Source organism: Canis lupus, chromosome 19 (assembly GCF_048164855.1).
Source record: "Canis lupus baileyi chromosome 19, mCanLup2.hap1, whole genome shotgun sequence".
NCBI lineage: Eukaryota > Metazoa > Chordata > Mammalia > Carnivora > Canidae > Canis > Canis lupus.
In genome coordinates this window covers 58,444,270-58,467,721 of record NC_132856.1, presented here as the reverse complement: position 1 = coordinate 58,467,721, position 23,452 = coordinate 58,444,270, and the positions used below count along the sequence as shown (strand labels likewise).

The window sequence follows — 23,452 nt, the reverse complement described above, 5'->3', positions numbered from 1 at the left end:
TCTGCCCCTCCCTCTGCTCGTGCTCTCTCTCTCGCTCTCAAATAAATAAATAAAATCTTAAAAAAAAACAAAAGCACAGAAACACGAGGTCTATCTCACCGCCATCGTCTAGAACAAATGGGGTCAGAGCACACGTATCTGCGCCCAACTGCTTCACTGTCAGCGAGTCTGAGGCCCGTCGTGCGTCACAAACACCCGAGCTCAGCGGCATCCGACTACTTTCCCTCGTGATTCTGGGGCCGGGCTGCACGTTCCTCTGCTGCTGTCATCTCGGCTGACTCAGGGGGCCTCTCAGCCCCGCGGGGGCGCCTGGGCCGGGCGTGTGCGACCCTCACACGGCCACGGGCGGTCGGCGCTGGCCTCGGTGCTCCCGCGAGGGCCCCTCGGGCTGGGTGCCGTCCACGTCATGGGGGGAGGGAGGCGGCTCTAAATTCCTAGTCGCCGCCACCACAGCCCTAATCATCAGAGCGAGTCCCCGGGATCTGAGGGGTGCAGACTCCCCCTGTGGCTGGGGACAGCTGCAGAGAACGGGTGGCCCTACTGCATCGAGTGGAGAGAGCTTCCTCTTTGTAGAGTCGCTTTACACTTGGGCAGAGGAAGCCGAGTTCGTAGCGGACCCCCCGGTAACGGGCAGCGAGGCTGTCTCGTCTTTCACAAACCAGGTCGAACGGACTGTCCAGGACGGTGTGGTTAAGTGGGACAGGCCCGTTTTGTCCCCCTTCCTGGGGAGCTGTCTGACCCCCAGGGGCGAGGCTCCCTCCTTCCAGGGCCCCAGAGCATCCTGTTCTCATTTTCAGACTTGAATGCAAAGCTCTGTGCTAACCGGGGCCCCACTCAGCTGCGGCCCCGCGTCCGGCCGGAGTCCGTACGTGATGCCTCTCCTTGAACTTACGCGATGGGACCTCAGAGAGGTGGGGACACTTCTGCTAAGCCACGCGGCCACCAGGGGAGGAGACTTGAGCCCTGGACTTTGTGGCTGTGGACAGCAGGTGTTGCCCTCACCGCTTGCTGAGGGGTGGGGGAGGGCGGGGGGTGGTGGGCAGCGCAGGGGTGTGTGACGGCGGGGCAGGGGGTGACCAGGCCGAGCCGCCCTGGGTGTGCAGAGGCTAGGGACTGGAGGCCAGGCAGCCCTGTTCTGGCCTCTGGCTGCCCCACCGGGCCCCACCCCGCCCCTGGGGTCCAGGCTTCTGGGCCAACTCCATAGTGACCAGAGCTGATGTTCCAGGTCTTGGACCCTCTACGGTGCAGGCCCCCGACTGTCACAAGGGCAGAGGCCCGGCCGGCAGGATGCCGGCACACTGGGTGTGCAGATTCTGGGTCACAGCCTTCCCCGGGGGCTGCCGCCCGCAGCTCGCCCAGCGCCTACCCCCTCCACTGTCCAGCTGCTGAGGATTTGGCTCCGGGATGAGGCCTCTGATTAGGGAGCTGCCGGAGGCGGTGGGGAGATGGGACGGGAGGGAGGAGAGGGGTGCACAGGAGAGGCCACGTGGCTGATACCGAGTTCCCAGCAGCAGCCTCAGAGCCCAGATCCCCACGATAAGCTGGAGGCCAGCTGGCTTCGGTTTCTCTGGTGGCAATGCCAGGCGGGTGGTACATGCGCCCATCCAGCCCCGACTGCTACTGGCCTCCTGCACGTCCCCCATGGGCAGTGAAGGGGTTACGGGGCCACAGCCCCTCTCTGCCCTCCTGGGTGACAAATCAGGGAGGGACACCCCCGTGGGGAGTCCTAACAAGCACCCCGAGTTTAGGAAGCAAGGGTCACGGAAGACGAGACATGGACAGGCACTCCTGAGGATGACCTGGAGCTGGCCAGTGAGGGTGGGGGTCTGGAAGGGCCCTCAGGGAGCCGCTGGGGCGGGACTGAGGGGAGGGGAGAAGCCGTGGGGGCCCGGCCAACACGACCATCTGGCTGTTCTGTTCTTGTGTGGCCATGGCCATAAGCAGCGCATGACCCAGAAGGCCCTGGCTCTAGGGGCCCATGCCAGCTCGGGTCAGGAGGCACTGTAAGGACAGAGCAGAGGCAGGGGCGGGCCTCTGGGGTCTTCCCGCTGAGGTGTGTGGCCCATCCACTCTCCTGGACCCACAGGCTGGCCTGGGGGGCCCACACCTGCTATGATGCTCCAGGGGGCTCCAGGCATCTCTGAGCCCCCAAGGCCCAGAGCACACTGTGTTCAGGGCTCAACAACTCTGCTGGACCGAATCCCAATCTCTGGGAGCAGGTCCTGCCAAAAAAACCAAGGCTAAAAGCAAGATTCTGGGGCTCCAGAACATTTGAGGTTTGCAGTTTTATTAAGAAAACAAAAACATAACCCATACAAAAAGGAGAGTTCTGTTCCTATGGTGGCACGCAGTGTGGGCACGGGGGGGGGGGGGGGGGGGGGGGGGGGGGGGCTCCGAGTCCTCCAACAGCCCAGCCCGAGTCTCTGCGCCCGCTAGGCGTCCTGCTGCTGGATGAAGGGGTTGGGGATGGCCTCCATGCCGTCCTGAGGGCAGATGAGCACCACGGATGTGCCCCTGCACACCACCAGGCCCAGCTGGCGGGTGTCCTCTGTCAGCTTGTACTGGTCGTCGGGGTCTGCAGAGCAAGAGGGAGGGGCAGGAGTAAGACGGCCCCCAGGTGGCTCCGGGACCTGAGGGATGGCGGTGTGCTAGATGGGGGTGGGGCGTGTGGCTCTAAGGACCTTGCCGGCTGGGGCAGCAGGCTAAGTGCCTCACCCTACTCCCAAAGGAGAACTTGGTGTGGGAGATGCTGGGTCATGATGCTAATTGGGGACCCCGGCACCTGAGCCAGCAGAGGTCCTGGGACCACGTTATGACATGCAGCTGGAATAAAAATCAGTCTGGCGCCGCTTGTCCCAGGTCCACAAGCAGTTAGGGGTGGGATAGGAGGTCCCCATGGCAATGACAGTAGCTGAAAACAGCGATTGCTTTTGCAGGATGTTGGGGGATGGCCAGGTGGTCCAGTGCGCCAGAGGCCAGGTCTGGGGTACAGCTCTTCCCCAACAGATGGTGCAGCAGTAACCAGTGTTCTGGGCCTGATCCCTCCTGGAACCCACTAGGGGGGCTGTCCTGGGGCTGAGACAAGAAGGCGTGGGCTCCCGGGGCCACATGGGCCAGCGCACACCAAAGTGACTGGCTTGCTTCCTCTTGCGGGGTTTTCCCAACGGACCCACATGGTGGGGCTGTCCTCTCATGAAGGAAGACATCTGGCCCAGGAGGCGGGGGCGGTGGGGGGGTGCAGCATGGTGAGCCCATCTGACCTCTAGTGGACCCAGATGGGGAGGGGAGAAAGAGGGCACACAGGAGGCCTGATGGCGCTGGCTGTTGAGCTGCGGCCACGCTTCTCCCACAAAGAGGCCTCTCCAGCAGCCCTGCTGACGTCGCCAGAGTAACACAGACAGTCCCCTGCCTCCCTCCTAGGTCTGGGCGTCTCCTGAATGCCTCCCGAGAGAATGTGCCGGCAGATGGGCAGGCGCTGCGGAGGGTCCGGGGACTTGGGGTGACAGGGACACGCAGGGACATCAGGGGACAAGGGAGACCGGCTCTCTGGTTCGTGAGCACCGCGTCGGTCATGTAGGGGTGGCTTGGGGGGGTGTGGGGCAGGAGAAAGGTCCCGCAGGTAGCTGCTGCACCCCGGGGCCGTGCTCACCTCTCATGTACTCCACGGTGCCGTCAAGCACGAGATTGAGGAGTGGGTCGAACCCCTTCAAGATGCCGCTGGCTTGGAGGAACACCCAGAAGAGAAATGGAAAGGAGTAATGAGCAGTGGTTCTGGGGACAGGTGCACAGAGGTGGGGGCACTCCCCCCCTGGCAGGGGGCTCAACCCCAGCACGGTGCAGACGTGGGGAGTGGCCTCTCCAGGGAAGGGGAGCCACAAGGACCCCAAACCACCCCCACCAGAAAGTGGTCGCAAACGTCTCCTGCAAAGGGCCAGCGACTGGCCACCTCTCCACAGTGTAGGCCACACGCTCTCCGTGGCAACCACGTGCTCGGCCTGGGGGAGGGGGACAGCCAGGCGACTTGCAGACACTTGGATACACAAACGTGCAATTATGGCTTCAGTTTCTCAGATATTTGAAATCGTAAAAACCGTTCTCAGCTCACGAGCCATACGGAAACCAGCAGTGGCGCGCATGCGCAGAGGAGCGGCGCCTACACGGCCAGAGGGACGCGCCCCAAAGCCCTGCCCCTCCGGCCTTCAGGCCTCCCGGCCCAGGCACAGCTGGCGAAGCAGGGGTGCCCCCACCACGCTCCACCGCGCCGCTGTAGTGTCTGCGGGGAGTACGGGGCTGGGCGGGACCGACGGCTCTGCGCACCACGGCGTGGGGGCCCAACCCGGCCTGCTGCGCTCCTGTGAGCAGCTTCACCGGCTCAGGGCGCCTTCACGCCTCCAGCCGTGACCGAGATCGCCTGGCTCTGTGCCTTCCTCTCTCCCCGACTGACCTCCCCTCCGCCCGCAAGACAAAGGTCCCGAGGACACTTCCCCGACGAGCTTATGGGCAGCGGGCACTGTGGCCGCACCTGCGGGTCTGCCCTCCTCCGTGGGGCACGAGCAGAGTTCTAAAATGGGGCTGACCCCGGTGACCACCCAGTGGAACCCCTCCCCTCAAGTGTGGGAGGGAACCTGTGAATAGGACGGGATGCCACTCCTGCCATTAGGTTACAGGAGGATAAAGACGAAGGAACGGGCACGTGTGATTACGGTCCCAGAATCAGTGCCCTCTCAGCTCACCTAAAGAGATTCTGCTCGGCCGGCCTGACCTAATCAGATGAGCTCAGGGGAACAGGAACTGTGTCAAAAAATTCAAAGCATGAGAGGGATCTTCCCACTGGCCTTGAGGGAGCAAACTGCCATGCTGTGGACAGTGCTGTGGCCAGGGCCGGCGGGCAGCCTCTAGGACACCTGTAGCAGAGCTCGGGGACCCTGGTCCTACAGGGGTAGGACCCTCGCAGGGGACCAAACCCTGCCCACAACCAACAGGGCGTCTGAGACACTCCTTTAGTGCAACCTGAGCCCCTGAGCCCAAGGCACCCAGACTCCTCCTGACAAACACCACAAGATAATAAATTCATGTTGCGTAAGCTGCTAACGTGGTGGCAACTTGCTAAACAGTGTAGAAAACCCATATGAGCACCCTGAGAAACGAGAGCTGTGTCTCCTTCACGGGTCCCAGAGCCAGCACGGCGCAGACAGAGCAAACATCTGTTCGGGTTCAAGTTCTCACCACTGCTGGCTACCTAGACTTGCAGGCACCGCGCTGTTAACCACGCCGATGCTACCCAATCGTCCACATCTCCGGGAGAAGGGATCTGGGTCACTGTCTCATGAAACACAATGAAAGCAAAGAGGCAGCTGAAGAAATGAAATGTTGCTCAAGTGCTTGCTTGTGTCAGAAACCACATCGAAGGTGCCTCCAACCCTGTGATCCTCACCACCGCCCGGTGAGGTGGGGGGAGTGAAGAAATGGAGCCCTGGGGGGGCGGGGTGAGCTGCCCGAAGTCCCACAGCCAGTGCGCCAAAGAGCTGCGGCTCTGACTCCAGCTGCCTGGCGCTAGGACCCCAGAGGCCACACTGCCTACACGCACCAGCAACACTGGGCCCAGCTCCTGCCCTCCTCACTATTCCAGGGGGAAGATGCAGAGGTCGGTGTCGTGTTTACCGCGTAAAGCGGGGAACGGTGACAGACGGTACCAGGAGCTGACACCAAAGGCGTGGGGCCCAGGGTGGAGGATCAGGGAAGGCTTCCTGGAGCAAGAATCCTGAGCTGAGAGCAGAAAAATGACTGTGGAGTTAACCTGGAGTTAGAAAGAGAGACTCCCAACGGCGTCACTCGTGCCAAGCCCCGGCCACCCCACCGCGGCCTCATACCTAACCTGGCCGCACCTGCAGCTCTCCCAGGAATGCAATCTCCACCAGTCAGCCTGGAACTTCCAGGTCAGCCCTCCCGAGCTAGTCTTCCTGAAAGAACCCCCAGCATCCCCCAGAGGAGGGGGACCCTGCCGGAAGCGATCCAGCGTCTGCTCCTGCACCCTCTGCCTACGAAACCCTCTGGGGCTCTGCGCCGTCTCCTAGGTGGGGTGCTCCCTGGCTCGTGAATAGTGGGAGAAAGCTCCCGAGATCTTTGAAATTCATTCACCCAGCGAAGCCTTGTGTTTTAAGCCTGGTAAGAGCCCGGCAGGCGGGTGCACGTCACAGCCTGGTGGCAGCTGAGAGCTCCGCAAGGCTGCCCCTTCCCCGGGAGGGACAGGGCGGCCCAGAGGAGGGCCCACCTGTGTTTAACAGGCCCCTCTGGACCATCCTTGACACCGGGCCGCGGCTCGGCAAGGGAGATGCCTGGTTGGGGTGCCCAAGCTAAGGCATGTCCTGGCATCTGGCGGCATCCGGGGGTTGGCTGCTCCCCTCCCCCCAGCGCCCCGACAGCCCCGAACAATCTGGCTGGCGTCAGGGTCACGAGTGCGGAGCCCAAGGAGCCGGGGCGGGGGTCAGTGACCAGCGGGGACCAGCGGGGGCGGCTGCCTCGGAGCGAGGACCCCGCCTGCGCCTCGGCCGCTTCGGGGTGTCTGCAGCTCCTCCCGTGCCTCAGTTTCCCCGCGTGCACGGCGTCGGACGGAGGCCGTCGCGAGTCCTCCCAGCAAAGCGCTCCGGCCTGCGCCCGGGCATCCGCCACCCTGCTCGCCTCCCGGAGCCGTCGACGGGGAGCGGGCGGCGGGGCGGGCGGCGGGCGGCGGGGGGCGGGGGGGTCTCACCTTCGCGGCCTCCCTGAAACTTCACCCGAATCGTCTTGTCGATGTACTTCGACAAGTCCAAGATGCTCTCTTTTTTCTTCTTCTCTTTGTCCTGCGGGGGAAGCAGAGCGCGTGAGGCGCAGAGCGCGGCCGGGTCCCACGCCGCCCGCCCAGCCGGCCGCGCCGCGCGCTCACCGCCATCTTGCCGCCGCGCGCCGCTCTGCGCAGGCGCCGCCGCGCGCCCTTTGACCCCGCCCCCGTGCGCAGGCGCGGAGCGCACACGGCGCAGGCGCGGCGGGGCGCGCCGGAGCGTTGCTGGGAAACATCTGCCGACGCCTGCGGCTCGACCCGGCTGACATGGCGGCGGCGGCGGCGCTGGCGCGGCTCGCGGTGGCCTTCCTGCTCCTCGCGACCCAGGTGAGGCTGCGTCGGCCCCGCCGGCCCCGCCGGCTGCGGCGCCCGGTCCCTCCGCCCCGGGCCCCGCGCCCCGCGGGAGCCCCGCCCGGCCTGGCCTGGGGGCCAGCCTCGGGTCTGCTCGCCCCCCGCGCGGTGGCCCGCGGGCCGGGAGCCGGGCCGTGACCTTGCGGGCCGGCCCCCCCCGGAGCCCTCCCCAGCCGCAGCGTCGCCCAGTTGCGCCTGGGTCTGAAGTCCGGGAGGCCCCCCGGCTCCCCAGGCCCTGCTCCGTCCCGAGGCCCCCGGCCGCCGCCGGGGACGCCCCCCGCCTGGCCCCCAGCCTCAGTTTCCCCTTCCGCGCGAGGTTAGCGCCCACCCGCGTGGTTGCGGTAAGCCGTCCGGCGTGGCCCCCGGTTCCCCACAGGGAGCGGCCGAGAGCCCGCGTCCCGAGTGGGGTCCAACCGCCGCCCCGTGTTCTGTTGCGTGACCTTGGGCAAGGGAGGCCCCAGCTTCGGGCGTCAGTTGCTCATCTGCAAAAGGAAGACGTCAGTGAGGACTCGGCGGTGATGCTCATGGGGTGACAGCTGCAGCGTGCTCCTCCTCGGGCAGCTGGGGTCAGAGGTCTCCGGGCCAGCGGGGAGCCTGCTGCCAGCCGGGGGGGTGGACATCCTCCTAAGCGCACTTTGTATTTGCAGGTCCTCCCTCCCCGGTTCCCTGGGTGATGCAGCTCAGGGAGCGGTGTCCCATTAACCTTGAGCTGCCCGCCGCAGGCCCCCATCTCTCTCCTGTAGCCTCCGGTGGCCACTTGCGTCTCACACACCCCCCAGTCCATGGGCGGCACAGCAGGAGGGATGTCTCTGAAAGTGTGTCAGGTCTGGTTGCATCCAGATGAGAGCCGCCCCTCGGCTTCCAGCGCGTGTGGGAGGCCTCTGTGGTTGGGCGGCTTGGGACGCTTCCCCTCCTGTTCCTAGTTTGCTGAAGGCGCTCCGCCTCCGTCTGGTCTTCCCCGTTTCCCCGGAATGCCCCTGGTCATCCTTCCTAGTTCTTCCCTGCCCCCACCCCCCTCCGGAGAGGCTCCCTGGGAGGCCCCGTCCCCCGCTGTTTGCCAGGCCCTGCTCCATCATCTTCCTCAGCACTCTCTCGGCAAGTTGAGGGCGGGGACGTTTTGAATGAGAGCAAAGTGAGAAGTGGACGCAGGGTAACGGGAGCACCGTGGAGGGACGGACCCAGTTTGCTTGGGAAGGCGTTTCAGAAGCAGTGGCACCTAAGGGGTGTTCTGGAGGGTGAAGAGGAGTTGCCAGGTCCAGATGGCAGAGGGAGGGTGTTGCTGGTGACGAGCAGCGTGAGCAGGGGTGAGAGCTGATGACTTATTTTGAGCAGGGGGAGAGTCCCCTCTGGCTGGCGTGTAGGGTGGTTTAATGGTTACGACCTGAGAAAGATGACACCCCAAAGGAGACCCTTCAGGTGTACTTGAGGGAGGCTGGGATTTCCTCTTCGGCTGAAGGGGGTTGTGCAGTAGGCGAGGCTCCGAGGCCAAGGGTGAGGGGCAGGCCAAGCTGTGGCCTCCCTGGGCTGGGGGCCGGGCGGGGCGGTCAGGGGCAGGTGTGGAAGGCTCACGGTGCTCAGGTGTCTGGACTTTCTTCCCGGCAGGCTGAGGGTTTTGAACTTTGCCCTGTGCGTGAGCAGAGGACAGCGTCCAGGTGTGCAGTGAGAGCGCTCGTGCTGACCCTTCATGGACCAGGGCCTGGGTCTGTGTGTTTGTTTGCCCCAAGATAGGACAGATGGCATTGTGGTGGGTGGGTGTGCTTGTTTGTGGAAGTTTGGGTCTTGGTGCCTGGGAATAGGACCAGCTTTCCACTGCGTGGGACGCTGCTTGCGGGCAGCCCTAAATTCATTTGCTACCATTTTGTGACCCTGGATGAGGAATCCCCTAAATGTACACATTTCCCTGGTACATAAAGGCTGGAGGGGGGGCTGTTACTCAGCAGATCTGAAGTAATGTCAGTGCCCTCACCTCCTCCTTCCTCTCTTCTCCCCCTCCTGCACCTGCCCCCCCCACTCCTCCTCCACTTCTCCCCTCTGCCCTCTGCCACCTGTCCCCCCCACTTCTCCGCCTGCTCCCTCTACTACCTGCCTTCCCCTCCTCCACCTGTTCCTCCTCTGGCTCAACATCTCTTTCCAAACTTCCTGGGTTTTCACTTCTCCATCTTCTTAGGGAACTTAGCAAGTCTTCGAAGGATGACTGCTTCTAGCCGGGACCCAGGAGCTTTTCTCAAACCCCCAGATGTGGAATGCCTTCATGGTCACCCCAGAGTGGGGTTTCTCTAGAAGTTCCTGAACCTGCTTGGTGATTGTGATGTGTCAGAAAATGGCCTGTCTGGTAATCCCAGAGATTTCTGGCTCCCCAGATGGGGACGGGCCATGCTAGACTGACGGGCATGTGCAGCCTTGGGTCCTTTTGAAGAACTTCTGGTTCCTTTAACTCCGTGGGGAGGAAACTGTATTCTGGCATTTGACGTGTGTATGGGCTGATTTCCTGGCAGGAAGCGGGTTGTGCAGATTGTGGGGAGAGGTCCATGAGGTGGGCTTCTGTGCTTTCAAATGACCTTTTAAAAGAGAAGCAGCTTCTACTCATTCCCGTTTTACACAAATGACACTTTTTCATCCACAACCTGGACCGCACAGAACAGGGGTCAGCAAGCGTGTCTGTAAAAGGCCAGACAGCGATTATTCCTGTCTTTGTGGGCCACACGGTCTCCCTTGCAACCTTGCAGCTCTGCAGTGGTAGCTGAGACCAGCCAGAAGCCCTGCATGCAGAATGGGGCAGCTGTGTTCCAATAAATCTTTATTTAGATGCACAGGTGGGGTACATGAGGCCTGTGGGTTGAGGGATCTTATATTCCCCACATTCATCTATGGTAAGGAGGTGCCGGGGGGTTCTGAGCATGGGGTGACTCATTAGAAGGCACAGCACTTAGAGCCAGGTTGAGGGGTGCCCTTGGGAGACAGTTTGGCAGGGAGAAAGGAAGAGAGGGCTCCTTTTTTTTTTTTTAAGATTTTTTTCATTTATGAGAGAGAGAGAGAGAGAGAGATTGAGGCACAGGCACAGGCAGAGGGAGAAGCAGGCTCCATGCAGGGAGCCCGATGCGGGACTCAATCCAGGGTCTCCAGGACCACACCCTGAGCAGAAGGCAGGCGCTAAACCACTGAGCCACTCGGGGATCCCCAGGAAGAGAGGGCTCCTAATACTGCCCCTGATGGAGGAAATGACACGTGAGGCGCATGGAGGTTGTCCAGGGCAGGTGGGGGTAGAGCACAGCCTTAGCGAGGGGCTCTGAGACCTCGGGTCAGCCTCGGGCAGCCCCCAGCCCTGCCTTCAGGAACCTGGTTCCTGGGAGCTCAGCACCCGTAAGCACGGCTTCTCCGCGCACCCCCAGCCGTCCGCGTGGCATTCAGTGCCTCACTCGAGGCGCCAGGCCGAAGCGTCAGATCAGCGGTGCCAGTTGGAAGCGTGGTGCTCAGGGACCCCAGAGCAGGGCAAGACGTGCACTCGGTGCCCGCTGTTAGCCTCCGGGCTGTGTGTTCGGGTGCCCTGGGGTCTCCTTGCTGCCGCCACCACAAGGTGCCCAGGGCCGGGGCGAGAAGCTCCTGGAGCAGCTGGGGCCTTGCTGTGCTTCCACCGAGGGTCTAGCCAAACGGAAGCCCGTCAGTGCCCCCTCCTGGTGCTGGGAGCCGTGAGGCATCGGGACCCTGGGCCCCGATGGCCAGGGGTGTGCCTTGCGGTGCCGGCTGGACCCCATCACGCATCTGATGTCAGACAAGCGGCTATAGGCATTTCTCTTTGGCAGATTCTAGGGGTTCCAAGGAGTAGAATTTTCTATCTCGGTCTGGAGGCGTTTGCAGCCTAAGGGGAGCCCGAGGTGTGTGGGGCCCCCTGGGGTGCGCTGGCCGGACTAACGCCCTCAGCTCCTAGCACCCGGCTGCTCTCCTGAGACCCGTCCGCACTCAGCAGGCCCCAGGAGCTGCTCAGACTTGGGGCGAGCCCGGCCGGGGGCAGAGCAGCCAAGACCTGGGCCCCAGATGCTGTGTGACCTGCCATGGACAAAGTCCTCCTGAGACTGGGAGGTGTGCTTGTGGGGGGCTCTGCGGCCCGGCCGGAGCCCAGCATAGGGGAGGGGGCGGGAGAGGGCCACCTGCACGCCGGCCCGCCCGCAGCCCGGCAGCCGCTCCAGGGGAGGGCACAGTGGCCCCCACGGGAGACGTAGGTGAGCAGGGAGTGGGGCGGCTTTGTGGGAAATGATGGTTTTTCACGTAGATTAAGCTGATGTTCGGCAGGAAGAAGGCGAGTCCGCCCCTTCCGTCCCAGGCGCCGGCCCCGCACTGACCTTGAGGGGTGTCGGGGTTTCGGGGACTCTGGCTCCTGCCCCTGTGCCTTGCTTTGCGTCCACACAGAGCTTGCTGGGTCCGCGTGATGCTCCGGGCACGGCCCTTCCCCAGCCTGCTGCCCGGCGGGGCGTGGAAGGGCGACCACGACCCTGGCTGCCAGCTCCTCCTTCCTCCTCCTCGGAATCCTGGGCCCAGAAGCCGGGCGGCGGCCGCGGAGACGGGCTCTGCTGGGTCGGGGTCGTGCGGGGGGTGCTGGCCGCGCCCTGGTGGCGTCCCCAGGACTCTTCTCTGTCGCCGAGTCTCAGAGTGCCCAGCCCCAAGGAAGCTCCCCCTTCAGACTTCCTGCCACGCCCCGAGTGGGGGGTCAGCCCGGACCCAGATCCCACTGGCCTGTGCCCTGGGCTCCGAGGCCCCCCTGGAAAGTGAGGTGTGGCACGAGGGGCCTGGAGCCGGCTGGCCTCACCAGCCAGTGGCCAGTGGGTGGTTATTCCAGGAGCCTGTGGGTCAAGGGCAACCCCAAACCTGCTGGGGTGCAGGAAGTTCGTGCCTCGTCCTGTGGCCCTGGCCTCTGGCCACCACCCAGGGCCTGGGGATGGATCTCCTGGCTCACCGTGTCCCCATCGGGACAGAGCCGCAGGGTTTTCATTCTGCCCGTCCTGTCGATCCTGGGAGGGCCCAGTGGGGAGGTGCTGTCCTGCCATGGGAGCTGCGGGGAGGGGACCTGGCAGGACCCCAGTCCGCACCCGTCTCCCTGGGAAGCTCGGCCCTGCGCTTGCTGCCCTGCCGTGTTTTCTCCACCAGAAGATGTGTATGGTGGTGTCCCTTCTGTCCTGTAGGAGGAGGGAAACCAGCCCAACCCCTGGGCGTGGTGGGGTGTCCTTGTTTGCCTCGGACCCTGCTGCTCCTGGGGCGTCCAGCCCCGTGCCCAGCTCTCCAACTGCTGCCTTGTCGCTCCAGGTAGCCTGTGAGTACGGCATGGTGCACGTGGTCTCCGAGACAGGGGGCCCCAGAGGCAAAGACTACTGCATCCTCTACAACCCGCAGTGGGCCCACCTGCCACACGACCTCAGCAAAGCGGTGAGTGCCCGCTGGGGCCCTTCCCTGTGGGGGTCGGCGGGCCTGGAGGGGCTCTGGGGTACGCCCTCCACACTTGGGGTCGGCTCTGTCCTGCTGACTGACTGCACCCTCTGCTCCCCAGCCTGGTCTCTGGAGGGGCTCTAGAAGTCTCATCCTGCAGGGACCCCCTTGGAGGACAGAGCAAGGGCCTCAGCTGGGAAGTCATTGGGGTGGGGGGGAGGGGGCTTCTGGTCCTCCTAACCTCTCTGGGCCTTGGCTTCCTTGGTCAGAATCAAAAGATGTCCAGGTATTGTTGAGCGGCCCCCACCAGGGGTCACTGGCCAAGCCCCCCGTGCTGGGCTGGGGCTGACTGGCTGACGGGTCCTGCAGGGATGAGGGGTGGGGCTGGGCTGGCGGGTGATTGTCCCCCTGTGGCCACCACTCCCACCTGCCATGGAGGCTGGGAGGGTTGCCAACGGACTCCCCCTCCCCGCCCCCCATTAGCCTTGCACTTGGGTGTGTGCACGGGCTCGTGCGGATGTGTGTGTAGGCGACCCCCCCACGGACTCTTCTAGATCAGCTGGTGTAAGCGCCACCTTCTCCAGTCTCTCCTACAGCTGCGGGACTGGACGGCCTCTGTGCTCTGCTCCCCGCCCGACCTCCCCACCAAAGGCTTCAGCAACCAGATCCCGCTGGTGGCGCGGGGAAACTGCACCTTCTATGAGAAAGTGCGGCTGGCACAGGGCGGCGGGGCGCGCGGGCTGCTCATCGTCAGCAAGGAGACACTGGTATGGCCTCGTGGCCGTGCACTCAGGCCTCTTGGGGTGGGGGGCGTATCCCAGAGTGGTCCTGGGGGCTCTGGGGATGCTGGATCCCGTCCTCGTCCTCCGGGGCCTCGGGGCGGAGCTCTGGGGGGTGACTCCTGAGGAGCAGGTGGCTGCCCAGGGTGGGCTGGCTCCTAAGCGACTTGTCCCCAGGCCTGCAAGTGAAGAGAGCTTTTCCTCCCTCAGCAGAGGGACAGACAGACACACACACAGCCCCTTGGCGCCCTCCAAAAGGGCTGGCTCTGCAGGCCGTGGGGTCGGGGTGGGCCTTGGTAAGCCACGACGTCCCTCCTGCATTCCTCGGCCCCCAGGTCCCCCCAGGAGGCAACAAGACACAGTATGAGGAGATTGGCATTCCCGTGGCCCTGCTCAGCTACAAAGACATGCTGGACATTTTCAAGGTGGGGTCTGCTGCCTCCTCCGGCCTGCAGCTGGTCCAGGGCCGTGAGTCCATGGTGGGCAGGGGACCCAGGAGCGAGGCCGCCCACTGGGGCTGGCGGGTGTTTGGTTCTTGCCACCACCGGTCACCAGCCTCCTGTGACAGGGCAGGCGGTGCCACCGAGCGGCGGGGACGGAGAACCGGCCCCAGAGGTCAGAGCGCCCAGGCTCCCGGGCCAGGCTGGCCGGCCCTGCTTGCGCCCGGCCCTGTCTGACCAGAGGCCTGTGTTCACCACGGTTTGGGGAGCCAGGTCAGGGGCTGGCAGCTTCCAGACACGAGCAGAAGGGGAATATTCAGTGTTTGTGGAAGCGTCTGCACGTTTCCATCCTGACTGCAGCCTTCACAGCTCTCCCGAGAGAACCACTGGGCCCACTAGATGCTTCCCAGGCCACCTGCACGCTCCCACAGGCACACACGCGCGTCCAGTTTTAGGGCTGGGTCCCCCACATGCAGGGGCCCCTCCGCCTGACCTCGTGGGAAGCTAGATCCACCAGAGTTGGTTTCTTTGGGGTGGGAGTGGCGGGTGAAGGCATGGGGCTCGGAGGCCCCCCGGACAGGCTCTCTGTGGGCCCCGCTCCACGTGTGGGCGGGCCTCGGCTCTCTGGGGTGACGGGGGGCAGGGGACAGTGGCCCCAACCCTGAGCTCTGGTGCATTCTCTGATGCAGAATTTTGGCCGAGCAGTGAGGGCAGCGCTGTACGCCCCCAACGAGCCCATGCTGGACTACAACATGGTCATCATCTTCGTCATGGCCGTTGGCACCGTCGCGCTCGGGGGCTACTGGGCTGGGAGCCGGGATGTGAAGAAGTGAGTGCCCAGCACAGGGGGGTCCACGGGTGGCCCAGTGCTGGATGAGGGGCTCCGGTCGCTGTGCATCAGGGCGGCCGTCCCAGCTTGGCTCTCGGGGCTGGGGGCGCACTTCCCGGCCCCTCAGCACCCGCTCTCGTGAGGTCCCTGGGGCCGAGGCAGGCTCTGGTTGAGGGCACGGCCGGGACATGCAGTGGGTGTGGAGGGGGTGCCCCTCGGCCCTGCCTCTCCATCCCCGTTCCCGGGCCCTGGGCGCCTGGGTGCTGCGCCGGCCAGGAGGGTGTTCCCTGGACTCATCTGTGCCTCCCCAGGAGGTACATGAAACACAAGCGGGACGATGGGCCCGAGAAGCAGGAGGATGAGGCGGTGGACGTGACCCCCGTCATGATCTGTGTCTTCGTGGTCATGTGCTGCTCCATGCTGGTGTTGCTCTACTACTTCTACGACCAACTCGGTGCGTCCCCTGGCTCACCCTGGGGAAACTGAGGCCCAGGTCCCCAGTCCACCGTAGTAGGGGAGCCTAGCGAACTGTGGGCGGGAAGCCCTTCCTCAGGGTGGGACGGGGGACCCCAGGCGGCCCCCTCCTCAGTGCCTGCCCTCCCCACAGTCTATGTGATCATCGGGATCTTCTGTCTGTCGTCGTCCACGGGCCTCTATAGCTGCCTGGCACCGTTGGTCCAGAGGCTGCCTTTCGGCAGGTGCAGGTAAGCCCCCCTGCCGGGCCCCTGCCCGGCCCTGCACCCACGGCTCTGCTCACTCACACCCCACCCCGCTGCCTTTCCTTGGCCCGCCCCCACTGGTTTCCGGCCTCCGGCCCCTGAAGCTCTTAAGTGTTGCTTCCATGGGGCCACGCACCCCCGTCCTGTGGCCAGTCAGGCTGGGCTCCTGGCCTGGGGGGCAGGGCGAGCGGGGAAGTGGCTGTGGTTCCCCGGCCTCCGTCTCCCCACGTCCCGTTCAGCCCAGGCCCCGTGGGGACGGCGTGGATGCCTGTCGGTCCTGGGCGGGGGTGCAGGGCGGGGTCACATGGCCGCACGCACTGGTGGTCCAGGCCGGGGCTGGGGGTGGCTCACCTGCCAGACGCCCGGTCTGGTTCTCACGGGCCGGTGGCCAACGCCGAAAGTCAGACGGGTGCCCGTGGGGTGAGCTGCTGCCCCGGGGTCCGCGGCAGGGGCCGCCACCCAGCAGCGCCCACCCCCGCTCCGTTCTGCTCTGCCCTTGGGGGTCCCTTCTGGAAACACCGTAAGGGGGAGGAGGGAGGAGTGTTAACAGGGAAGGGGCAGTGGAGGGAGGGGCAGGGCAGGGTGGCCCTTCCTCAGCAGAGCCCGGGTGTGGGGGCAGGGGCTGCGATGACGCCCCTGATGGCCCCCCCAGGGTCCCCGACAACAGCCTGCCCTACTTCCACAAGCGCCCTCGGGTCAGCATGCTGCTGCTCGCACTGCTCTGCCTGGCCGTCAGCGTGGTGTGGGGAATCTTCCGGAACGAGGACCAGTGAGTGCCACCCCCTCCGCGGGCTGTCCTCAGACGCTCCCTGTCCCCGCCCGGGCTGCGAGCGAGGGCCGTGTGGGGCCGCCCGCATCTCGTGTCACTGGGTTTGTCCCGCTGCCACGTGAGCGGCGGTGATGGGCGTCTGGGCCCGGGATGCCGCAGACTCTCCCGGCCCCGGGTACCCCGAGCGGGGCCCTCCGGGCGCCTGGGTGGGACCTGCTGCCCCGCTGCCCCCGCCGCTGCCCCTGCCGTGGCGCCCAGGGCGCCGGGTGGTGCCGGGAGGCCGCCGCGCCGCCGCCCGCCCCTCACGCCATCTGGCGCTCCCTCTGAGCCTTTGCAGAGGCAGTTAACCGTTCTTGGCTGCGCTGCCGTTTGGAGCCGCGACAGATTTAATTGGCAGAAGGAAAACGTGAAAATATTTTGAGTCCTTTGTACACAAAGAGAACTCGAGCTCTCACAGCTAGATTCCAGCCAGGAGACTTGCTCCGGTCTATAAACTCAGAGCGGGCCGCGTTCCCGCCGCGTCCGGGCGCCCACTGGCGGCTGCGAATCTTCTCTTTGTTCTTCACGGCTGCCCCAGCTGGGAGGGGTTTTCGTCCCGGTTTGATGAGTGACCCGGGGCAGGCGGGGGCGGCCGGGGCAAGCCTGCGCGATGCATGTGGCCCCGTGGTGGTGGCTCCCTGGTGGTGCTGGGGTCACGCACTTGCCTCTGCGTCCCCTCCGCCTTCCAGGGGCCCAGAGGTTGGATGTGGAATCTGACTGGGCGAGAGTTTTGCTTTTGTAAATTGTCCAAAAAATATTTTTGAAGAGAAATTTGAGTCCAGCAGCTGCACGATGCCCCCGTGCCACCCTGTGATGTGGGTGCAAGAGCTGCCCCGGTGTCGGGGTGGGGGGTCGCTGCAGCCCTGCCCCTGCCACTTGCTGCCCCCCTGTGCCCAGCGCCGCGAGGGGCCCGGCCCGGACAGCTCGGGCAACTCAGCAGCTGAGGTGGCCGAGGAAGGAGCGGCTGGCGGGTCGTGGCTCTTGGCGGAGTCCCTGCCCAGCGGGTGACCGCTGCTCTGCCTTCCAGGTGGGCCTGGGTCCTTCAGGACGCGCTGGGCGTTGCCTTCTGTCTCTACATGTTGAAAACCATCCGTCTCCCCACTTTCAAGGTGAGGGTCCCGAGGATGTGGGCCCACTGGCTGGGGGTGGGGTGTGCAGATGGGACCGTGCCGTGGGCGGGCGGCGTCCCTGGCCGTCCCTGGGCAGCGTGGTCTGGGTGCCTCCGTCCCTCCTGTTGCCTCTCACGTGGCGGCCCTGCCAGTGACCACCAGGCTGTGAGGATGCCCGGCACCCTGGCCCTGGGGGCGCTGCAGGCCAGGGCTCCTCCCGGGGCTGGCCGCTGTGCCGCGGTTAACTTGCTGCGGGGTGAGCGCACGCATGGACGAGCGGGTGTGGGCAGCCGGCCGAGGCCACTGGACGGGACTGAGAAGTACGCGGGAAGACGTGACGGGCTCATCACCCCACACCCACAGCGACGGGGTGCACGGTGTGTGTCGCTGAGCCCCGCGCCTCCCGGCGTCCCTGTCCCAGGAACCTAACAGCCTGGCCTGGAGCAGCTTCCAGGGCTCGTCTCCTGTGGTCCCGGGGACGGGACTGGATTTGCTCAGTTCCCCCACCCGGCTCTGTCCCAGTGGGCCCACCTGAGCCCCGGGGGGGTGTGCGGGGTGGGACACGACCTGGGGGTCAGTGCGCCCGGGGCTCTCTGGCCCGCCGCCTGGCCCATCAGGATGTCGTCCGCCCCCCCCCCAGGCCTGCACGCTGCTGCTGCTGGTGCTCTTTGTCTACGACGTCTTCTTTGTGTTCATCACGCCCTTCCTGACCAAGGTGGGCGCCCCTGCCCGTGCCCCGCTGCTGCACCCCCTGCTCCCGTGCCCCCTCCCTGACTCGTCCTCCCCTTTGTTAGAGCGGGAACAGTATCATGGTGGAGGTGGCGACCGGGCCCTCGGACTCGGCCACCCACGAGAAGGTAGGGAGTGGGCCCGTGGCCGAGGCACTGCCCCGAGGTGAGTGGTGGGCTTGGCCAGGTCCCCGAGACGGCTGCCTCTCTGCCCCCCCAGCTCCCCATGGTCCTGAAGGTGCCCAGACTCAACGCCTCGCCACTGGCCCTGTGTGACCGGCCCTTCTCCCTGCTGGGCTTCGGGGACATCCTGGTGCCAGGTACTGGGGGGGGGGGCACACTGGGGTGGGGGGTCCTTGGGAGCAGGGGAGCTGGGCAGCCCCCCGGGCTCCCATGTTGCTGCGGTTGCACCTGCGGCGACCCCTCCTCCGAGCCCTGAGCCGCCTCCGCGGGGCCCTCCTGAAGGAGCAGCCGCTGTTGCCGGTGGTGTCACGGGCTCGGGCCTGGCATCCGGCCCACGGCCTTTCTCCTGCAGGGCTGCTCGTGGCGTACTGCCACAGGTTCGACATCCAGGTGCAGTCGTCCAGGGTCTACTTCGTGGCCTGCACTGTGGGTAAGCGCCCTCGAGGCCGGCCCCAGGCGTGGGCTCGCATCGCGCCCTTCCTTGCGCCTCCCCACGACTCTCCTTCCACATCTTTCCGTTTTTGTCCTTGTCTCCTGCTTATTACCTTGATGGCCAAAGCCATTTACACAGAAGTGACCCTTCCCCTGGAGCCCCGGTTGCTCCTAACGTTTCCCAAACCTCTTGGCTTGCCTGCCTCTGGTCAGCGCCTCGGGAGGGGCCGCGAGTTGGCCCGATGGCGCTTGTCCCTGCGCACGCGGGCCCCCCTCCCCTTCCCAGGCCAGAGGCGCTGTGACTCCTCATCTGCCCCCGGGAGGGGGAGTGTGCACAGGCCCCACAGCCAGCCCAGCGGACAGGAGGCCCCAGGGCCACCCAGCTGACCATCAGGCTGTTGCCGTCTGTCCCCCACTCGCCATCCCTGAGCCTCCTCCTGGTGCAGTTGTGGGGGTTTTGTGTGCGAGAACCGGCCGTTGAGATCGTTTCTGTGGTCCTCGACCTTGAAACTGCCGACCTTTTATAGGCAGCCAGCCTTTATCCCTCCGTAGTTTGCTTCTGTCGAGCCGCTTCTTTAGGACGCGGGGTAAGTGATGACTAGAGATTTCTCCGCACCGCCCTTCCACTGGGGCACCCGAGGTGAGGGTCGGACAGGAGCCACGGGCGGAAGCAGGCGCTGGAGACCGGCTTGTAGCTGCTTCCCGAGGTGTTTGCAGGTTGCGGTTGCAGGACCAGGACGAGGAGCGGCTGCGTCCTGCCCACGGGGTGGCACCTGCCGACGCCGGGCTGTGTGTGCGTCAGCACTCGTGCCGCCCAGGGAGCAGGCCGCGGACCCCTCAGCCCGCAGAGCCTCTCCAGCTGTTTCACGAGAGCGGGAACGTCCTTCTGAACGATCACAGTTCCCTTATCGAAGCTCAGATTTTTCTGATTTTGTTCACGTGTTGCTCTTACTTAGAATCACCTTTCTAACGAGCTGCCTCTGCGGGCCCAGACCCCGGGTGCACCTGCCACCTGGCCCCTCCCCTGGGCTGCCCTGTTGCTCCTGCCCGATGCCTTGTGGGCGCTCTTGCCCTCCCGCCTGCCTGACCACCCCAGTGGGGCGGGCGGAGCGTGCGTCCTGGAAGAAGCCAGTGGGTCTGTGCGTGTGCGGAGGCACCGACTCCCCCGAGCGCTCCTCGGTGACACTGCCTCCCTGACCCCGTGCCCTTGCGTTGCTGTCCACCGGCATTCCTGTGACGGGCAGGTGTGGGGCTGCCGGTGTGGGGCTGCGGGGCCGCCGCCGAGGTAACACCATGCCCGTCTCTCTCCAGCTTATGGCATCGGCCTCCTGGTGACGTTCATGGCGTTGGCCCTGATGCAGCGCGGCCAGCCCGCCCTCCTCTACCTGGTGCCCTGCACACTGATCACAAGCTGCGCCCTGGCGCTCTGGCGCAGGGAGCTGGGCATGTTCTGGACGGGCAGCGGCTTTGCGGTGAATACCAGTTTGCTATGACTGTCTGCGAGCAGTAATAACCTAATAAGCCCTAACTAGAATTAAAGTTGAGTAAAACCTCCTAGTTTCACCACTAAGCCCCACAGCCTGTGTCCCATGGTCAGCGTTCCCTGTTCCCAGAAGGTCTTGCTTTGGTGTCGTGTCCATGTGGCCTGGATGGCTCAGAGCTGTCCAGCGGAGGGGACGTGCTTGTGGCCGTCTCGGGCGAGGCTCGAGGACGGTGCTAGCAGCCCTTTCTAAGGGAGCCAGCCCCAAGGGGCAGTAGCACCGTCTGATTGGACGTTGGCTTCTGGCCGTTTCCGCCATCGGGAATGCCTTGCCGAGGCTGGGGGGCCGCCGGAGCTCTCCTTGCGGCGCGGGGTGCAGCCGTCCTCGGGCCCGGGTGGAGGAGGGCAGGGAGGCCTGAGAGCGGGCGTGTCCCCACAGAGCTGCTCGGCTCAGCACGCTGCCCGCACGGGCGGCTCCCGGCTCTGTGGCTGCTACTGGTGTGGTGACAGGAGAGGGGGGCGAGGAGGTCCTTCTTAACGTAGCATAGAGCACTCAAAGTGAAGGGACACGGTCACGTGTGACCGTGCCCCAGGGACGGCACTGGCCTGCGGTGCAGGGGTGCGGCTGCCTCCCTCTGCCCCAGTGAACCCGGGAGCTCGAAGGGCCCTTGGCATCTCCGAGCGTGACCCGCGGCCCCCAGGGCAGTGCCCATTGAGCGTGGCGTGACTGTGTCAAGTTTGATGGAAGTTGAGATGCGTGTCCTCTGCGTCCCGGCGATGCTCAACAGCGTGGGGCTCCAGGTCACCCCGAATAATTAACCAGATGACGTGACCCGATCACGGGCCTTGCGCCCTCCCCCTGGGCCCTCGGGGAAGCTTCACAGCCCACCACCCTCACAGGGTCTCAGTCCCGAGGAACATTGGCCTCGCTGCGGAGCAGGTGGCTTGGTTCTGGGAGGTTCAGGAGGTGGGGCCCAGCTGGAGATGTTGGCGTCGGGGTTTCTGCCCGGGTAGCCGTCCTGTGGCCCGTCTGCTGCTGGGACCCCAGGGACGGTGACCCCTCCTCTGCCCCAGGCTGCCCCCCCCCGAGGCTCCCTGGCCCCGTCCCTCACCTGACTGGGGCTTCTTCTCTTACAGAAGGATCTACCTCAGTCTCCTTGGGCTCCGTCTTCAGCTGACAGCCCGCAGCCTCGAAAGGATTCAGACACTGGCCTCTCCCAGCCGCCTCCAGGTGAAGAACTGGCCAAATGCCCCCTGCCCCACGGGCAGCCCCCGGAGTTGTCTGTGCCCGAGGAGACCGGGGCCGGAGCATCCCCCCAGGAGCCTGTGAGCCCAGAGGGCCACGCCCCTGAGCCCACGAGCGTGGTAGGCACCTCGGCCTAGGAGATGGCGCAGACTCGAGGGCCTCGCTGCTGCCCCTCTGCACCGAGAGACCCTGACGCAGGACCTGCCCGGCCCCCCAACTTGGTGCTCCGGTCTGGCCGACGCCCCCGCTCTTCCTCCTTGAGCCCAGCCCAGCTGCACCCCGGACCCTCTCCAGCCCTGCTCCCAGCTCGCGTGGCTGCCACGAGTCCCCTCGTGCCCCCACCCCAGCCGACGAGGTCACCGTCACGCGAGTGCCCAGCTCCATGGTCTTGCCATCGACTCAGTTTCCTCGGAAAGGGCAAGAAGCTCCACCTACGACCGCCCACGGCTGCAGATCCGCCCACATTTGGTGCTTCTCACGCTGCCGCTTCCCTCAGGTTCTCGCCGGCGCTGTGCCTGGGCCAGAGGGCAGGGTCTGCCTCCCTGAGGTTGCAGCCTTCCCACGGACGCTGGCCAGCAAGAGCCTCTGCAGTCCGGGTGGTCTGCACCCCCACGTCCGCACTCAGGCCACGCTCAGGCTGCAGGCTGGCTGGCCGGGGTCAGACCTGCGTTTGGCCCAGCAGGGGCCGCAGGCAGCGCCCGCCCCAGCGGGAACGCACGGTGGGCCCCCCGCCTCTTCCATCAGCCCGGACCTGCGCTCCAGCTTCTCCGCCTGCTAATTAACGGCCACGACTTGTTGAACTCGGGGTAGTGTTGCCTCTTGGGTGTGAGTCTCTGGGACCACCCTGGTTGGGGCAGCTGGGCGCCAGGCCGCACCCTGCACAGCGGCTGTGGCTTTCCTGTGGGCTCCATTTTACCTTTCAGCTTAGAGGGACTCGGGGGCGGGGGGAGCCCACCCTTCTCACGGCATCTGCACGTCTCCACCCCACCCCAGCCCGGCCTCTGGGAACAACACCGGCCAGGCGAGCGCACTTACGATTTAAACCCTGGGAGCTTCTGGAATGTGGAGAATATTCTGGAACTGGCATTTTGTCTTCTACCTCACTGACAGGGTTCTCCGAACGTCACGATGGAAATGCTGCAGTAGGACTGGCCTCAGGTCAGTGGCCCCCATGCCGTGGCACACGCCTGTCCATGCAGCCTCCAGACTCGAGCTCGGAAAGATGTTTCCACTGACGTGAAATGAAGGCACAGACACCACCACCACCACCCTTCCCCCTGCCATGCGGTCCCAGCTCTGTCCCCGTCTGTCTGCTCTCAGTTATAGACAGTAGGCTCGGGGTCAGCCATGATCCATTCCAAAAAATACCAGCGCCAGACAGACTCACAGCCTTTGTTAGCCATGCTGCTCTACGGAGAAATGATGTTGATTCAAAAAAAGAAAAAAAGTCTTCCGCCTGTTTTATGTGTGTCCCTTAAAAAAACAGGTGACCTGGGTTCTGGAAGACCAGCTGGACCTGCCGGCCCCCCTGAGAGCCCCCAACTTGGAGGCCAGGCCGGGACACAGGGTCTCAGCGGACCCGTTCCCACATCGACCCGCGCGTTACTCTAAGCCATTTTGTACGACAGCGTAGAGCCAGGATCTCTCCGTTTTCCGTGTTTGACAAACAAACATCAAGGGATTCGAAGGCGGATGTTCGCTCCTGAAGTTTCCATTTGCAGTCTTTGCCTCGCTTCTGTTTGAATCTTACAATTAAACACAGCTTTTGATAGTTGCCGCTCAGCCCTCGTCTTTTCTGCGGCGGGGCACGTGCCCCAAGGTGTGGGAGCCAGTCTACGCCGCCTGCCGCAGAGCGCTCAGCTGGGCTGTGATGAAGCCAGCGGCCGTGCGGGGCCGGGGTGCTGAATCACACGGCGTTTGAGAGTGGAAGGAAGCCTGGCGGGAGCTCCGTCTGCCCCCGTGTCTCGGGTACCGCTAGCTCCTCCGTGATTATCTGAGATGCGCGGTGGGGAGTCGCCTGTTGCGGGCTCGCGGATGTCGTGTGAAAAGCCGGCTGGCCGGTGTCCAGGGTCTTCCAGGCCACCCGGTCACTGCCACAACTCGTCGGCCCTACTGC

At 64.8% G+C, this 23,452-nt stretch overlaps 2 protein-coding genes and 1 long non-coding RNA gene across 7 annotated transcripts; 2 read left to right on the top strand and 1 right to left on the bottom strand.

The window, feature by feature from the left end:
- Window positions 1-2,270: 2,270 nt before the first annotated feature.
- Window positions 2,271-6,991, bottom strand: LSM7 (LSM7 homolog, U6 small nuclear RNA and mRNA degradation associated). The gene is made up of 4 exons (XM_072787958.1): window positions 6,923-6,991; window positions 6,749-6,839; window positions 3,650-3,721; window positions 2,271-2,575 (listed from the first exon to the last, which is right to left on the bottom strand). Exons 1-4 carry the CDS (start codon window positions 6,926-6,928, stop codon window positions 2,433-2,435), a joined length of 312 nt encoding a protein of 103 aa, XP_072644059.1. The 5' UTR covers window positions 6,929-6,991; the 3' UTR covers window positions 2,271-2,432.
- SPPL2B (signal peptide peptidase like 2B) lies at window positions 6,989-23,110 on the top strand. Of its 5 annotated transcripts, XR_012012470.1 has the most exons (16): window positions 6,990-7,144; window positions 12,464-12,583; window positions 13,168-13,350; window positions 13,698-13,787; window positions 14,492-14,631; window positions 14,943-15,085; window positions 15,239-15,335; window positions 16,003-16,119; window positions 17,186-17,267; window positions 17,908-17,982; window positions 18,062-18,124; window positions 18,216-18,315; window positions 18,531-18,608; window positions 19,922-20,082; window positions 21,228-22,161; window positions 22,447-23,110. XR_012012470.1 is itself a non-coding variant. In XM_072787957.1 (15 exons), exons 1-14 carry the CDS (start codon window positions 7,085-7,087, stop codon window positions 20,101-20,103), a joined length of 1,530 nt encoding a protein of 509 aa, XP_072644058.1. In that variant the 5' UTR covers window positions 6,989-7,084; the 3' UTR covers window positions 20,104-20,149; window positions 21,228-23,110. The 5 variants fall into 5 exon arrangements, 4 of the variants coding, with proteins under 4 accessions (XP_072644058.1, XP_072644056.1, XP_072644055.1 ...); XM_072787957.1 differs by having other exon boundaries at window positions 6,989-7,144; window positions 19,922-20,149; window positions 21,228-23,110; XM_072787954.1 differs by having other exon boundaries at window positions 21,228-23,110.
- On the top strand, window positions 7,748-9,755 carry LOC140611136 (uncharacterized). The gene is made up of 2 exons (XR_012012472.1): window positions 7,748-8,472; window positions 8,771-9,755. It is a non-coding gene; the product is annotated as an uncharacterized lncRNA (long non-coding RNA).
- Window positions 23,111-23,452: the final 342 nt, after the last annotated feature.